Consider the following 16,611-nt stretch of genomic DNA (forward strand, 5'->3'; position numbering starts at 1 on the left):
TGGTCACCGACACTCAGCTGGGCGACTGGCCCCCACACCTGCAGGCACTCAGCACACATTTACTGACAAAGTAAAATAATGAACTAACCAGGGTGTCCAACCTGCAGCCAGCAGGCTGCACACAGCCCAGGGTGGCTATGAACGCAGCCCAACACAAAACTGTAAATTTACTTAAAACACGATGAGATTTTTTGGCGATTACATGTCATAATGTATTTAACGTGTGGCCCAAGACAACTCTTCTTCGGTGTGGCCCAGAGATGCCCAAAGGTTGGACATCCCTGGTCAATATTTAGCAGGTTTAAAATACGGTCTTTACTAAAAAGGAAAAGAACATTTTCCAGCTCACACCAAGAAAGTGAGTATGTTTTTATATTAAATCGTTTGGAGCAGATGAGTTGGAGACCATTTCATTCTAGTCAGGATAACCTACATACAAAAATGAAATGTATTAATTCTGCTCTTGTAGAATTAATGCTCTGTAATGTGCACTTTTTTGTCCAAATTTTTTAAGGAAAAATAAGGATGTGCATTATACATGGGTAGTCCCTGAAATACCTTGTATTTGTTCTTGTGTTTTGTAATAGTTTGTTACATAAAATTTCTTATACCTTACTATGTTCAAGAACAATAAAAATTCCTTTATAATAAAAAAAAATAAGTATCTAAATATGAATAAATAAAAAATTGAATTAAAAATGAAAACAAAAGATTTGCTTTGAAAGACACCGGTCATCTCTTGTTCTGAGTGAAACAGCTTTGCGGAGCCTTTTTGGGGAGGAGGTGAGGACCCTACAAAACAGTGTCGGACTCAAGGTGAGGTAACCATGATGGGCTGTTCTGCAACCCAAACTCTCCCACCTTTTCCAGAAGAAAGCCTTGGCCAAGACCCTGCACACTCAAGCCGTCATCAGGGATGACACCACACTGTCACTAGCCACGTCCATCCTGTCGGCCAAACGTGAGAGGACCCTGCCCTCTGACCAAGCGTGAAAGACCAGAGGAGAAGGCCGTTCTGTTTCTGCTTGTCCCACCCTCCTCAACACATAGCCCCTTTTAACTGCCCAGTCTTGAGAACGCACAATTTTACTGGGCTGTGCACTTGGCTTAGGGAGGACTGGAGCAGAGAACCTTTACGGAGTTGCCCTAAAACTCTCAAGATGATTTAGACACAGCTGGCAGGAAAGGGGTCCTCGGGTGAAATGCAGTTTTGAGAGCAGCTGAGGGCTGGCGGCCCATGGCAGCCCATGGCGGCCTTATTCAATCTCGACTAAAGTATCCATCCTGACTGTGAGGCAGTGACATGGATAGTCAGGATGATGAGGTTTTGCTATGAAACACAGTGGAGTTTCCTTCTCAGCTCGAAGTCTTCCTCGTGTAGAAAGACAAGCAAGAAAGAAGTGAACTTCATCAAACAAATTGGACAACCTTCGGAAAGCACTTGCCCTTGACCCAGGACAGGCATGTGTTTTTAGGGACACATAGAAACTTCAGAGAAAGGTCTCAGTATGCAAATAAGATGCTACCAGATTCTCGAGCAGACAGATGATCAGAAAAGATTAAAAAAAAAGCAAAGACTAGTGGTTTTATGAGGGGGTAAACAAAGTTGATAAAATGTGCAGTTATTCATTCATTTGACAACAAATATTTACTAAGCGCCTATAAGATCCAAGCACTGAGAGAGGTAGTAGGGGTGCAGTGAGGATAAGACCAACAGGGTATTTGCCCTTAAAAAGACTGCATGAGAGTTGAGAGTAACACAGAGCTGGAAAACGTTGCCCACTTAGTGAGAGGAGGCCCGGGTAGGAGGAGCGTGCAAGGAAGGCACCACCCAGGTGACCAGCCCAGGGACCTGTGCTCACCTGCGCAGGGGGTCAGGGAGAAGCTCCCGACAGATGCTGGCTAAGACTGGGGCCACGCTGTCTGTAGGAGTCCAACCCCTGTCACCTACTGCGCTGCAGGTGGCGTCCAGAAGCGCCCAGTCCGCCATGCGTCAGATGTTTGTGAAGGAGGAGCTGAGAGTTCGATAAAGGGCCTCTCCAAGACCAGGGCCCTGGGTGCCGGGCCTGGGTTGGGTTCTGCTGCCCTGAACTCTCACGGAGCAACACCCTTCTTCTCCCTCGTGCTCCCTGCACCACGTGACTCCACAAGCACCTGCAAAACGGTGTGCTCGCCGTCTGTCTCCCCTGCGGGACCACGAGCTCCGCGAGAGCAGGACCCGTGTCTGTTTGCTCCCCACGTACCTCCCGGTACAGAGCGCACAGCAGGTGCGGGGGCGGGTGTCAGGCTCACAACGTGTAACCTCAACAAGCGTTTGCTGAGTGACTGAGCGAGCGCGTTCGTGAATGGGCAGGGCTGGGTTTGCGGCCCAAGGAGGCCCGTGCTGGCCGAGTGAGGGCTGATCCGGGCCGGGCGCTGGAACCCAGAAGTTCGGGTCTACCGCGACGCTCCCGGTTTCCTCCTCCCTGCGGAGCGTGCATGAGCGGCTGCACTTGGACTCGAGTGGGGACCGAGTCCTGACCCGAGGAAAACCACGAGTTTGAGGTTTAGGCAACTCGCAAGATTCCACCAGACTGTAGCTTTCTCAAGCGCAGAGGCCACCTGCTGAATTCATTTCTAAATTTCTGGCACACGGTGGGCACTGGTGTCGGCTCGTCGAGTGAAAATAAAAGGAGAGGAGAGAAAGAGACAGAAAAAAGAAAAGGGAGAGAAGGGACTGGGAAGGGAGACAGGTGCGCAAAGTTTGCCCTGCTGGCCTAGGGCGTTGCGGGCCACGTGCAGCCGGGTTATCTCACTCCGTGAAGAGCAGTAAATACTTGGCGGGAGGCGAACGCCCACTCCCGAGCTCACCACGAGCACCCCCAGCCCCTTCCCAGTGGCTGCGGCCAGGACCTGCGGACGAGCAGCGGCCCGCCGCCCGGAGCTCACCTGCAGGTGGTGGGACGTGAGCACAGGCCTGCTCCCCGGACACCAGACGTCCTCCTTCACCTGCCGCAGCGCCCGCAGACACTGCCGGCGGCAGCCCCCGTCCTCGTCCAGCTGCTCCAGCAGCACCCGCTCGGCCTGCGGGAAGCTCAGCTGCCAGTGATAGTGCGAACGCGCCAACAGGGTGAATCCGAAGGACTGGAAGGGAAAACGGCGGCCCTTGAGACGGACGGCACTCACCGCGTGGATGCCGACTCGGACGCGGCCAGGCCGGTCCCGGGGACCCTCGGGCAGGCAGCGCCCCCTGCGTGGCACGCGGGGGAGGAGCCTCAGGACAAGCCCCCTTGCACGTGGGCAGCAAACAAGCCACCTGGAGGGCTCATTAAAGCCAGACGGCCGTGCTCTGCCCACGGCGCCTCCCTCCGCAGGTTCAGAGCCGGACCCCGGGGGGGGGGGGGGGTGGCGGGTTGCACGTCTACCAGGGCCCCGGCTGATTTTTGTTCCTGAACCCGCGGCTAAGCCCTGAGGACGGCGCTCTGGGGCGCGGGGCCCTGCCCGCCGGTACCTTGATGCACTGCACTCTTTCTGGGGAGGGCCAGCGCGTCAGACACGGGGGCCACCGGGCTTTCTTGGACCAGGAGGTGGGGATCTCCACCGCGGGGGCCAGCTCGATCTCCACCGGACCTCCGGATGTTTCCATGGCAACCCGAACTGCAGCGCTGTTTGTTAGCATGCTGACCTTTCCTGGTGGGAAATGGCGAACAGGCTCAGAAAAAGCATTCAAAGAGGGACTTTGGGGACAGCAACTCTGAGCGGCGCTTGTAGTGGAGGGGCGAGTTCGTAGTGTTAACAGCACTGGGGGGCGGGGCGGAGATGGTGTTTATATCAAGACTGGACAAGTAGCCCAATAAATACTGATAGCAGCATTGCTAGAAAAATCTCATGGTTTCTGGGCTTTTCTTTTTTTTCTCCTCCCTCCCCCCAAGGTTGTTATGGTACCTTTTCTTTTAAATTAATAGATTCTTTTCAGAAGGCTCAACTGGAAGAAAGAGATGCTGCATACCAACAAAAGGCAGAGTATTTGCTATTGCAAAACAAAACCCAATCGTTCATACACCCCCCTCCTGTCACCCTTGTTTAGCGTGGCTGCAGTCCCTGTACTGAGTCCTCGGCCTTTGGTGGCATTCGGTGGAACCCATCTCTTATCTGAGTCACAAGTGCTCAGGTGGTGTTTGTTCCTGCCGCCCATTAAGCCTGCCTCACCTCAGATGCATTTCTCATCACAAAACACTTCTCAGTGTGGCACTGGCTTAAGGAGTCCAGGGAGCAGAAAGAAGCCCTCACACTCTTTCCCAACCAGGCAAAGACACAGAGAGAAAAGCAACACGTTTGGTAAGGCTTTCCTGATCATAAACTAGAACCTGCTTCTAATTTGTTCCCCCTTCTTTCAAAAGACAGTCTTTTTGTTTGTTTGTCCGCCTTCATCACAGATGAGGTTGAGCCCTCTTGGGTGGGGATCTGCTTTCCCTCGCTTGGAGAAGAGAACAGACGCCGTCGCATTCATTGTGCTCGGCTGTTCAAAAGCAGAACACTCTTCTCTCCTCGGGGTGGGGGGTGGGAGAGAGAGAGTGCTGTCTGCCCCTCATCAGAGCCCCCGGGGCAGGCCCAGTTGGACTCTCTTGCTCACTTTCACGGCTGACAGTGTCCCAAAGCGACACAGCAGCAGCTGCCTGGCCCACACCCTGCTCCCGGGGCTCACTCCGCTCACTTCCTGTGTGACCTTCAGCATGTTACTTAATTTCTCTAAATCTCACTTTTTCATTTGTAAATGAAAAGTAATTCCTACTCTATAGGGGCGCAGTGAGTATTAAATTAGATAACCCACGGAAGCACCTGTCCAAGGTAACGATCCATTAAACATGAGCCAGCTCCATTATGGCACCTTGCAGATTGTTCTGGCTACGCAGGGAATGTACAGTGAAATCCATTTCTCTCTGCACAGATGCAATCACACCTTGCTTGGCAGTTCGGTTTCCCGCTTACTTATCTAGCACGAGCATTTTCCATAACCCAGTTCTTTCTAAAGGCTGCATAGTCATCCACTAAGCGGATGCCACACGGTTTCCTGAGTCAGATTCCTCTGTCTCCACTTCGACCCTTTCTAGCTACTGGCTGTCACAGAGCCCACAGCAGTGAGTGTCCTTGTGCGTATGTCTTCGTGTATCTAGTTCTAGAACTGGAATCACTGAACTGCCAAGTCATCGCATTATAAAAATAAAGGCGGACACACTGCCCTTTAAAAAGGAGGCACCAACATACACTTCCCAGAAAATGTGCTTCTCCACACCTGCCCCTACACTGAACGCGATCGGATGTGTTCACGTCTGCCAATCTGTTAGGTGTTTGAGGCACATTTCTCAAAACACACGTTAGATGGGACATTTTTTCTTATTTTTACTAGCCCTTTATATTCTTTTTTGGTGAGTCATGGCTTTTTGGGGCCGTTATTTTTATTGGTCTGCTTATATGTTTTTTCTTACTCGTCTGTAAGTGCTCTTGCCCAGTTGAGAGAATCAGCCATTGTTTCCAGTTGGAAGTTTGCCTTTTTACTCTGGGTGAACAAAATGCGTGTGCGCATGTGTGTGCATGAGCCACACTGTACTGTGACTTAAGAACTTGGGGGTGTTGAACTCAGTTCTCCGTGGCTTCTGGGGTTTGTGTTTTGGTAAAAGTCAGCGTTTTCCATGTGTGCTGTCTCAACCCGCCAGGGTACTGTGGTCAGTTGCCGAGTATTGTGGCAGAAACGTGCTTAATCGAAAAGATCAGAGGTTTGTGAAGACCGTGCTTTTTAAAAAGCGCCCAAGTTTTTTAAGCTGACATCCTGGAAAGGCTGCAAGGCCCAAAGCCCATCCTATCCACGCCAGGGCAAGGCCCGCTGAAATCCACAGCAGTGTGTCAGCGTGGTGTGACTTCCGGTCTTCCGTGCGTGACGGCAGAAAGAGGGCTGATTCGTATCCCGGGGATCGGGCAGGTGCAAAGAGCACACGATTGTGGTCTCCATTTAGGGGCCTGAGCTTCAGGTGACACCCCAGCAGAGGTTTGGTCAAGCAAAATGAAAGTGCCTGAAATCTCCCTTGTACTTTTCTTGGTCTGCTCACCTGACAGGTGACAGGCTTCAATGGCGTCTTCTACCAGCGTCCGGAACACCTGGAGGACCTTGGCGGGCACAAGGTCCCCCTCGATGTTCACATCTGCCTCGTGCCACAGCCACAGGCTCCTGGGAAACTGCTGCACCTCCAGCCACTGCTGCAGGCCCTCGGGGTTCTGCAGGGGGCAGGGCAGCCTGGTGCCCTGCAGGGTGTAGTACCGCCAGCGCTGCTCCCGGGCCTCCCTGTATCCGGCCAGGCCTCTCACCGGGACTGTGACCAGGAACTGGCTGGGGGCCAAAACCTGGGGTCAGAAAAGGAAAGGGGGAGGTAAGAGAAGTGCTCTAGTACTCAGTTAACCACTCGACCCTCAGTGACGTGACCAGGTGGAAAGGGAATGCACCCGCCCTTTGCGAGAGGGTCCACCTTTGTCCTCCCACTCACCCACTGTACTGCTTCGAACCAGTAACCAACTCACTGCGTTCTTGGTTTCATGAATCTGCAAGGGGAAGGAGCGAACCAGACCTGGAACTTTACAGGGCACCTCATGTTTACGGGGAGAAGTTTTCTCCCAGGAGGAAATTTGCCGGGATATCATTCTAGGAAAAGCGACGTTATGTTTGTGTTCCTAGCCCCTGGTCTACTTTTGTCTAATTTAGGTGATGTTCTGACATTCCAGGATCCGATCTATTTTACAGTTTTCATCCCGAGGTGAGCTTCCTACGATTAAACACTCTCAAAACGCGCAAATCCCAGAATCTGATGGGTGGTTGCTATGCCCGCCAATCTTGACATGGACTGGACTGGCGATGCTCTTTTATTCGTGCACTCATTTTTTTTGCTCATGCATTCATTCAACAGGAGTTGAGTGTCTACCACCCGCCCTGCAGGAGGCGAGGAATGGAGCAATCAATAAACATGACCCTGACACATGAGGGGCCGAGTCTGGTGTGAGAAAAGGGGCGTGTGCACATGTAAAGGTGACACCAGTGAAAGGCGTCCTTCTGTGTCATGAGAAGAATCGAGACGAAGGAGCCCGGGGATCCAGTACGATTCCGAGTCTCACTTCTCTCGTCTCAGAAAGGGAAAAGACCCAACGTCTGTCCCACAAGACTGTTTGCGGGTTTGAGTGAGACCACTTCCATGAGAACAGCATGGCCCGCCCCACAGTGTGGCGTGAATGCTGGTCGTTGTGTGCTGGCCCTGGTGGCTTATAGCTTGGCGGGGCTCCTCAGCAGGGGCAGGGGGAACAGCCTGCTCCTGTCATTTCTCGAGGCTGCTTCTTCCACTTTCTTCCTTCCCCAACCTGCATTCCACAGACTATCACTTTCAACTATTCCCCAAAATGCCTCAAGTCCCCTCTGCCCAATGCCCAACCTATGAATCAGTTGCTTAATAAATGAACAGGTGCTTCACTAAATGTTAATCATTAATGTTAATCATTCACTAAGGGCTAATCATTACCCTTTGGGGTCAAGAGCCCTGTACAAGTTCTGGTTTCAGTGCCTACTATGCCTGATCAGGTCATTTGACTTCCCTTAGTCTCAGTTCTTATTATCGATAGGAAAGCAGGAGTGTGAGAGCTCAAATAAGTTTGTGAATGGCAAGTACTATGATTACCTATGGGAACAGGAAGTGTGATCAGCACTCTTCCCAGTGTGAGTGCCTGCCACTTACTGAGCCCCAGCCACCCCGGTTTCTGGGCTGTCTGGATGGGCCCCCAGAGACAAGTGGGACCCGCTCACCTTAATGTTCCCATTGTACACCAAGGAGTAAGGGATGGCTTGGAATCGGATGTCTTTGTTGCTGATTTTGGTGGTCAGATGGTAGATGACTTTCTGTACCTCCTCCACAGTCTGGGAGACCCACTGGCGCCTCAAGTTTACCTGGGGGGGCAGGGAGCAGCACAGGGGTTACCTCCAATCTGGCCACCAGACACTGGCATGAAGAATTGATGGAGAGGACACATCTCCACCTCAGAAGCTCCCGCCTTCCCCAGAACTCCAGGAGGGGTGCCTTCCCCAGAACTCCAGGAGGGGTGCCTTCCCCAGAACTCCAGGAGGGGTGCATTTAGGTCTGATGGTGCTTCTCCTCAGAGCTCGCTTCTAAAATAGAAGCGTCCATCCCGTATTCATCTAGCACCTGCCATGTGTGCCCCTCCAGGTGCCAGGGCACAACTAAGAACAAGACAACCGAGAACAGGATGGAGAGACTTGCCCTCTAGTTGAACATACAGGCCATAGGTATGGGTACATATACATACACACACATACATGTATATGTACATACAGGGTGGGGCAAAAGGAGGTTGCAAGTTGTTTGTATGGGAAAATAACACAATACTTAATAAATAATAATACAAGAGTGAACCCTGTTTTGCACACTCACAACTGTAAATCTCCTTTTGCCTCGTGCTGTATATGCGTACACACAGAGCATGTGTGCAGAATGTGCTACTGGTATGGTACATCCCACAAAGAAAAATAAAAGAGGGTAAGGGGTTAGGGAGTAAAGCGGATGCTATTTTGGGATTGGGGGCCAGGGAAGTCATCTCTGAGGAGGTGGCATTTGAGCGAGCCCCGACCACAGCTGGGGACAGTCTATCCCAAGGCCCCCATAGCAGGGACATGCCTGGGGAAGCTCCAGAGCCAGCACGGGTGCCCCTGGGGCTGGAGCCTGGGAAGAAAGGCCGTCGCAGGGGTGGGTGCTCAGTCTGGCATCTTGCAGGGTTTGGGGGACTGGGGTGAGAATAGTGTGAAGGATGCCTGCTGGTTGGGACGATGAATGTAAACCAGTTTAGTATGCATGGATATTAAATGGTTTGCAGGGGTATCAAACTCACTTTCACATCAGCCCCACAGTTGCCTTCAAAGGCCGAATGTAATTTTAGGACTGTATACATGTATCTACTCCTTAACTAGGGGCAAGGAGCTCGGTGCTGCTGCCCGGTAGAAACAAGGTGCCGGGCCGGATAGAACAAGGTGGAGGGCGGGATTCGGCCCGAGGACCTTGTGTTCGCCACCTGTGGTTCAAAGTGAGTAAACCTGCAGTGAGCACTTCCTGCCCCTGTCAGCCCGTGTCTGCAAACGGTGGCCCCTTCCCCAGGGACGCAGCCCTCCTGCACCTGCAGGAGAGGACATACAAACGTCTCTTCTGACTCTGCCCAGCCGGTCTCCAAAAACTGGAAAATACCCACAGAAAACTGAACCCCAGAAAATAGATACCTTAAGGGATCCTTAAGGTTTAGGGAAACACAAGGGGACTTTTAGTAAACTCCCAGAGAGACAGAAAAGTCCAGGTGATTTGGGGGCGGGAAGAGTCGGTAGGTTTTTCGGAACTAGAGGACCCCCTTTGTTACGTTGCCCACCAGGCACCTGCAGGCTGGGACCAGCGGGGTGGTCTCCCTTACAGATGCCCCGGAGCCCAGCCAGGCACTGACAGGAAGCACCTTCAGCGGCGTCCAACCTGCAGCCTGTGAGCCTGAGCCGCATGCAGCCCAGCATGGCTGTGAACTGGGCCCAACACAAAACCGTCAATTTACTTACAACATGATGAGATCTTTTTTGTGACTACATGTTGCAGGGTATCTAACATGTGGCCTAAGACAACTCTTCTTCTTCCAGTGTGACCCAGAGATGCCAAAAGGTTGGACACCCCGATAAATAATCCAAATGTAATGCCCATCCGTGCATCTTTGTATTTCTTCTGAGTTTTGTGTAATGGCTGTTTCTATAGATTCTAGAGTAGTTTTTAGATGCTCATAAACCAGTCAAGAAAAAAAGCCCAAGTCTATGACATTTCTGGTTTTTTATACTTGGTCATCAATTTGTGCAGTCATCCAAGACCTCATACCTCCCACCAGCCGACAAGCTGACCACATATGGACACAGAACACAACGGTGCCTGTGTGTTCATTTGCACACACAATGTATATCACATATAGATTCAGTGCATCAATAAATATTTACCTAGCTATGCGCCAGGCACTGTTACATGCTAGGGCACAGCAGCAATAACAGACATGGCCATGAACTTAAAGCAGTGGGGAAGACAGATGTAAGCACAAAACGCAAGGGAAGGGGGAGGTGCTGTCAGTACAGTGAGGCAGCTTGAAACCTGTTGGATATGCACATGTAAAGGTGGACACAGAAGACAGGCTTTGAAAAACTAATTACGGATATACTCCAGATTCCCAGGAGTAACCAGAAACATAGGACGAGGTCTCTGACCTTCGCAAGCTTACAACCTTATTGGAAACATATGATAGACATCAAGTTGTCTTTTCATCTTGCCTGACCTTAAATAACATGAGCACATCGCTACTAGCTTTTCACAACTTCTCTTTGCCACCAGCAGCCGCCTTCCCCCTGCCCCCAACCAAATGTTCCCCCCACTGTGCTCATTGCAGGAAAGGGGACCAAAGCTACCTTTCATGAACAATTGTAAACTACCAAGACTCTGAATCTGCCTGAATGGCAAGCAGAAGAGAGCAGATGGTCACAGAGGTAAGGCCATTTGCCAAAGGTCAAGGAAGACGCCCTCAGAGCCTGTGGTGAAGGGCCCTGGCCAGTGCAGGGCTGCTGTGAGCTGTGACCCCGCTCCACGGGGCCGGTTTTGTCGACTACCACCTCGCGCCAGGGTCTGCGCATACATGTTATAAAGAGGTTTGCAGATGAGATGGGGGGGAGACAAAATGCAAACTGAAACTTTAGCCAGCTAGTGCTAAGGTAAATGTTTGCGCTCTGGGCACTCTGGGCACACAGACAAGGGACGCTTCCCTGGTTTGGAGACTGGCAGGCCCTTCCTGGAGGCATTGTGTACTGGAGTTGCTGGAGTGGCATCTGGAAAGATTAGTAGGAGTGAGCTAGAAAGAGAAAGGCAGGGAGGTGCGTATGGCAGAGAGTATGGCAGGTGCCTGGCGGGAACAGCACAGTGGGGAGTTGTCATCATTTCCTGCACCCTTGGGGCAGGGATCGCCTGGCAGGAGGATGGCGAGGTGGGAGAACACACAGCGAGAGAGCCTGAAGATCAAGAAAGAATTTCCAGAACAAAGTCAACAGTAAGTGGCTAAGATAAGGCCTGAACAGTGTCTGTAGGGTGTAGAGCTGGGACCGGAGGGCAGAGTCCAGGAACTTGCTGGACATTTGTCACATTGCGGTGGCACAAGGTAGCGGAAGACGAGTAAGTGAAGACAGGTGAGCAGCTCCTCCAGGAAGTTGTCTCGGGAAGGAAAAACAAACAAGGACACCAACAGGTTTTTTTCAGAATGGCATACAGGTTGGAACACGTCAAAGGCTGACAGGAAAGAGCCCCCGGAGAAGGAAGAGGCCACTGGGGGCAAAGCCAGTGAGTAAGGATTTTCCAGCCAGGAACTGCCGTGCAGAAGCAGAAACCTGGGGAGGAAGTGGCCTTGGGGAGTCAGGAGGAAAGAGTGGCGGGTGCAAATACAGACAAAAGGGTGGGGGATGGTAGGAATCAGAGATTTCCTGCCGGCTATTTTCTTGTTAGACCAGGAGACTAGGCAATGGGCTGAGAGTGAGGGGGAGACATGGAGAGCAGGGGACTTCGGGGTGGCAGGCTTTGGAAATGGCTTCTCTCAGGAATGAGGGGCCGCCTGGACACATATATAAGATTGCCAGGCTGTGCCCAAGACAGATGTGGGCAGGTCCACAAGCCGGGAGAGACCGGTGGGCTCAGCTATAAGGTGTTCTCCAGCACCAGTGGTAACAGCCGAGGTGCTAAGATTCGAGTTTGCTGGGCAAGATCTGGAGAGCAAGGGGGGTTTCAGTGGTGGGTCATGTTTTCCCACCGCCTGGAAAGGACAGGGAAGGACAGAGCTGGCTAGTACATTAGGGGGCATCAGATAAGTTCAGGGATCAGGAGTCTGACCAGGAGTAGCAGGGGAAGTAACTCAAGGGCCGACGAGACAGAACACTGCAGGCACAGTGCTTGGGAAACAGTATTCTCAAAGACTACAGGATCTGAGAATCTGAGCACTGAGGCTAATCTAACCCTTCCACTGCACCGACTGACCATGGATGAGTTGTGCTACACTTGTGAACGGGCAGATTCAGTTACCCTGGTTAAGCAGAACTGATGCAAAAGCAGCCAGGAGAGGTGCCCATTCATTACGACCTCCCTCTCTCCAGTGCGCGTCCACTCGCGCGCACGCAGGTACACGTCCCACCCTGGGCTGCTTCCCCTCCCCCCGAATCACACTGTCATTCGCTCTATGACTAGCTCAAGTTTGTGGACAGTTTTTTTCTGTTTCGAATGTAAATTATTGAGACATCAAGGTCGTTCCCTATCATAACAGTCTGACTCATTTGCATTCCGACCCGCTTCCTGGAGTGCAAAAGAGGGAAACAGCACCGAGCAGCGTGCTGGGAATGAAGTGTCTCAAGGGCTCGGTCACAGCCCTGAGTGTGCAGCCAGTGCAAGTGTCATCCGTGATGAATGCCACTGCAGGGAACGGCGGACAGCTTCTTTCCCGACAACGGGAAGTCTTTTAATTCTGAAATCGCATCAAGTCCGATAATCAGTGTACAAAAGGACAGACGCCGTCTCTGTCTTCCAGGGGTTACTAATGGGAAGGGGTGGAGACGTAAATTTAGCGATACATAGGCCAAGACAGGTTTTCCACCCTCACGCCCCCATCTTTTCAGACTAATTCTTCCGTGAACCAGGTGCTTGGGCCCCATGGGATATTTGCAGCTCCCACACACAGCAGAAGCCTTGGCCACAGGGGCACGAAGGTGCTCAGCCTCGGGAAGCTTGTGATGTGCAGGATACTTTCTAAGGCTTAGCTCCTTGGAGCCTCCCAGGGATCTTTTAAGACGGATACTATGATTGCCCCCATTGTACAGATGAGGACACTGACGTTCAGAAAGTGTAAGTAACTTGCCCAGGGTCCCAGAGTCAGGAAGTCACAGGACAGGGTTCCACGCGTGGGCTGTGTCATTCTGAAGCCCATGTCAGAAACACTGCACACGGCCTCCCCAAGGACAAGGTGACTGGGAGAGAAACCCATGCCCACCACGTGAATGGGCTTCCGTGGCCTGGCGGCCTCCGCTGTGATCCTCCGCTCACTCGAGTCCTACTACGCATGCGCGGAGGCTTCGCCTCCGCTCTGAAGCGCTTCTCCCCATCAGAGCTACCCCTCCGCCTCCAGAGGCCCATTTGAATCCCACTGCAGCCCTGTGGTCAGCCATGTGTAGCATTAAACATTTGTCCATCTGCACAATTATCCCTTTTGCCTCTAGAGTTACATTATCCCTTTTGCCTCCGGAGTTACGGGCGAAAGCCGCGGGGCCACCCTTGGAGACGACCAGAGCACAGAATCTCTGTCCCACATCCCGGACTTGGGTTCTGGGCAGCGTGTTTTTCCCAGAGCCGGGGCTCAGTGCGTCCTTATGGAGATTTGTGTAGACGGGTATGTAGGCAGGAGGCATATGGCTTTGGGGTAAAGAACACTACGCTGAAACCTAGTTGTGTGACTTAGGGCAAGTTATTTAAACCACATGAGCTTCTGTTCCCTCCTCTGCATGGGTCACATGTTGTCATTAGATTAAATGAGATACTGGGTGGGCTGCCAGCTGCCAGCACCTCTTACACTACTGCAGTATCTTCAGTAAACCCTGAAGATCTTCTGACCACGAATGTGCAAAGATACTGCGTGACTATCAAGGGGAATAAATATATCCAAGACTCTATTGTTCCCTCCAGAAACTTAGAGACAATAAAACAATGCAATCTTTGCAATGACGATTGTCCAGTAAATATTACCAGTAGTAATTATGAGGAGACCTCACCGGAAGGCAAAAAATGTTTTGCGCTAAGGAAAACGTTATGTGTCTGGGAAATGTTTTTGAGAAAGAGGACTCTGAGCTCAATTTGAAGGGTGGCTATGAGGCGGAAAAGTAGGAGAGGAGAGGCTGTACCCCCTCGGGCCTGCGTACTTCTCAAAACACAGTTTTGAGGGGCAGGAGTGGCAGACAAAACCAGCTCCAGAGGTTATGTTGGGAGGGGTTGGGGACACAGATGGGGGATGGGAAGGGGCGGGTGTCGGGCTCGGTGAGCTGCAGCCCCGAGGGCCAGTGAACTTCAGGTCCTGTGGGTCACACAGCTTCAGCCCACAGTTGCCAGGCAAGAAACTGGGACCTGTGGTCACCAGATATCTTGATTCCCCCCCCCCCACCAAGAGAAGATGAAAATCTGGGTTTCTACTCAAAAATCTCTATTTTAAAATACAGGGTGGGCAAAAGTAGATTTACAGTTGTTCATATGGAAAATACCACAATAAGTAATAGATAATACTACAAGAATAAACTGTTTCACATACTCACAATTGTAAACCTACTTTTGCCCACCCTGTATTTGCAACAAATTTGAAAAAGTTTTGAAATACGCTAATAGGCTAAAGAAAGTGCATACACAGGCTGGACTCAGGGTACAGAGAGATGTTTGAAAGTCCCGCTGGAGATGGAGGGAGCCAGAGAGTAGAAAGATAAAAGCATTACTTGAAGGCCCAGCTAAAAACATTTGGGCTTTTTCTTTCAGAAAACACAGGATGATGAGGAAACGTCAGCCAACACTCCTTCCATCTAACAGCCCCCAGAAGGGAAAATAGTGGGAAATAATTCTGTTTGCTATAACTTTTACCATTGTAAGTTTTCCTTATTTATCTTTTAGTAGTTTTGCCTAGGAAACCAACTTGTTACTATGACAATGAAGTCTGAATCAAGATTGGTGGGGTGAGGGGGTGAGGAAAGGTGAGGAGGGGTTAGGAGGGTAGGAACGGGTGAGGGGTGTGAGGAGGGGTCAGGGAGGGTGTGGGAGACCAGTATCCATCCTCACCTTATCCAGCAGGCACTCTTCCAAGTTGTCCGCAGTCAGAGATCTCATTGCTTCTCTCTGGGTCTGGAGCGGAGCTGCGACGTCCGGGCTTGCTTCCCGGGGAAGGACGGTGCTTGTGGCCGCTCTCCCACCACCGTGGGGCTCTCGGGGTTCAGTTTCCCGGGGCATGTGTATGGGGACCAGAGACTTGCCTTCTGGATTCTTCACTTAAGCTCTTATTCCCAAATTGTGAGCATCCATCTGTCATCGTTGGAAGGTTAAAAAAAAAAAAAACTTTACAAAGGAGAGTCGATGAAATGGAATTTGAGTCCCACCTCGTTTTTATTCTGTTCAGCTCTGGTGCTGAGGCCAAAGTACAGTTTTCCAAGTTGCACTTCCCACTCAAACACCCCAGGGCAGAGATGCCTGCAGGTGTCCTCTCCTCATGCTCTCGTCCTAACGAGGCATGCCCCAGAGAGCTCGGCATCTTTTCTCTCCTCGCCCTTCTCCTGTTGACAGTAAATACCCTTGCCCTCTGACCCAAAAAATCCCACACACCGATTTACCTGCTTTACAGTAAACAACATAGGACCCTGCCAAACAACCGGCCGTGCCTGTGAACAGGGGGTCCGGGCTTGCCAACCAGATCAGGACACAACAATTAGCGTGCAGGAAAGCGCACGCCTGCTCAGGCACGCACACACAGGCACTCCCACCAGTGGCAGGACAGGGATCCTCCTGCTCGCCCGCTGACTTTTAACCCTCCTCCCACTTGAAAGCAGGCCATAAAAGGTACGTCACTATGAACAGACCCCTGAGAGTCAAGGAAACCATCATGGCTGGTTTGCCCAGCCAAGCCGCGTTGGGAAACAGCACAGGCAGTAAGCTCCCAGTCCGGCTGGCTGGAGCTAGTTTCGTTACAGGAAAAAAGAACTCACACCAGTCTGATCTGATCTCCCCAACGCTGGTAAACATTACAGTTGTGCAATCACTTGATCTCACGCTGTGACAGTAACCTAGGCGCCCCGCTCACTTCCGAGTGGTGTTCCGAACCCACCTCGGGGTACTCAGCAAGGGGCTGCCAGGTGCCGGGGCTCCTCTGCTTTCTGCAGCCTCAGAATGCACAGATCTCCCCTGCCCGCCGGCGGCATGAGCGCAGCAGCACAGCTCCCAGGCTGCTGTGCTCCGCCCACCACCGCCCACCTCCTCAGTCCCAGGGTTCAGTCCAGCCTCTTTCCACAGGTCCCTTCTGTGGAACTGCAGTCTGATACGAACCAGGGAAAGCCACCCTCTTCAATACCGCTGTGAGCCCGGACTGGTGTGGCTCAGTGGGTTGGGTGTCACCCTGCAAACTGGAAAGTCATTGGTTTGATTCCAGGTCAGGGCACATCCCTAGGTTGCTGGCCAGGTCCCCAGTAGGGGGCTTGCAAGAGGCAACTGATTGATGTATCTCTCCCTCTCTTTCTCCCTTCCTTCCCCTCTCCCTAAAAACAAATAAATAAATTCTTTTAAAAAATACTGCCTCAATATTTCTATTTTCTTCCATTTGTCATTCTAAGTCTCCCCCTTTTGGGGGGGGGGGCTATCAAATGCTCCTGAATATTTCTCAATCTTGTTGCCTCGGCTGCTCTTACCACTGGCCAGGTGTCCCGAATGCTCGGTTTTTCACAGATGGAACAAGAGCCTCCCTCCCTCTGAGCTTCTT

The 16,611-nt window shown here is 51.7% G+C and overlaps 1 protein-coding gene across 7 annotated transcripts in view; it reads right to left on the minus strand.

Moving 5' to 3' along the window:
- The window catches only part of MAB21L3 (mab-21 like 3), a 158,883-nt gene that overhangs the window by 142,161 nt on the left and 111 nt on the right, over window positions 1-16,611 (minus strand). For 3 of the 7 annotated variants that reach the window (XR_008389856.1, XM_053655989.1, XM_037135127.2), the window contains exons 2-6: window positions 14,928-15,167; window positions 7,817-7,957; window positions 6,084-6,375; window positions 3,491-3,669; window positions 2,929-3,123 (exon numbers count right to left, since the gene is read on the minus strand). Coding sequence is in view for 6 of the 7 variants with exons in the window: in XM_053655989.1 (XP_053511964.1) it covers window positions 2,929-3,123; window positions 3,491-3,669; window positions 6,084-6,375; window positions 7,817-7,957; window positions 14,928-15,095 (975 nt within the window). In the remaining variant the exon portion in view is untranslated. Of the gene's footprint in view, window positions 1-2,928; window positions 3,124-3,490; window positions 3,670-6,083; window positions 6,376-7,816; window positions 7,958-14,927; window positions 15,404-15,472; window positions 15,686-15,718; window positions 15,809-15,963; window positions 16,050-16,611 lie in introns of those variants that run through there. The other 4 variants (XM_053655990.1, XM_053655992.1, XM_053655991.1 and 1 more) reach the window with 4 other exon arrangements.

Source organism: Artibeus jamaicensis, unplaced genomic scaffold (assembly GCF_021234435.1).
Source record: "Artibeus jamaicensis isolate MK-2021 breed Jamaican fruit bat unplaced genomic scaffold, CSHL_Jam_final scaffold_1689, whole genome shotgun sequence".
In the NCBI taxonomy this organism is placed as follows: Eukaryota; Metazoa; Chordata; class Mammalia; order Chiroptera; family Phyllostomidae; genus Artibeus; species Artibeus jamaicensis.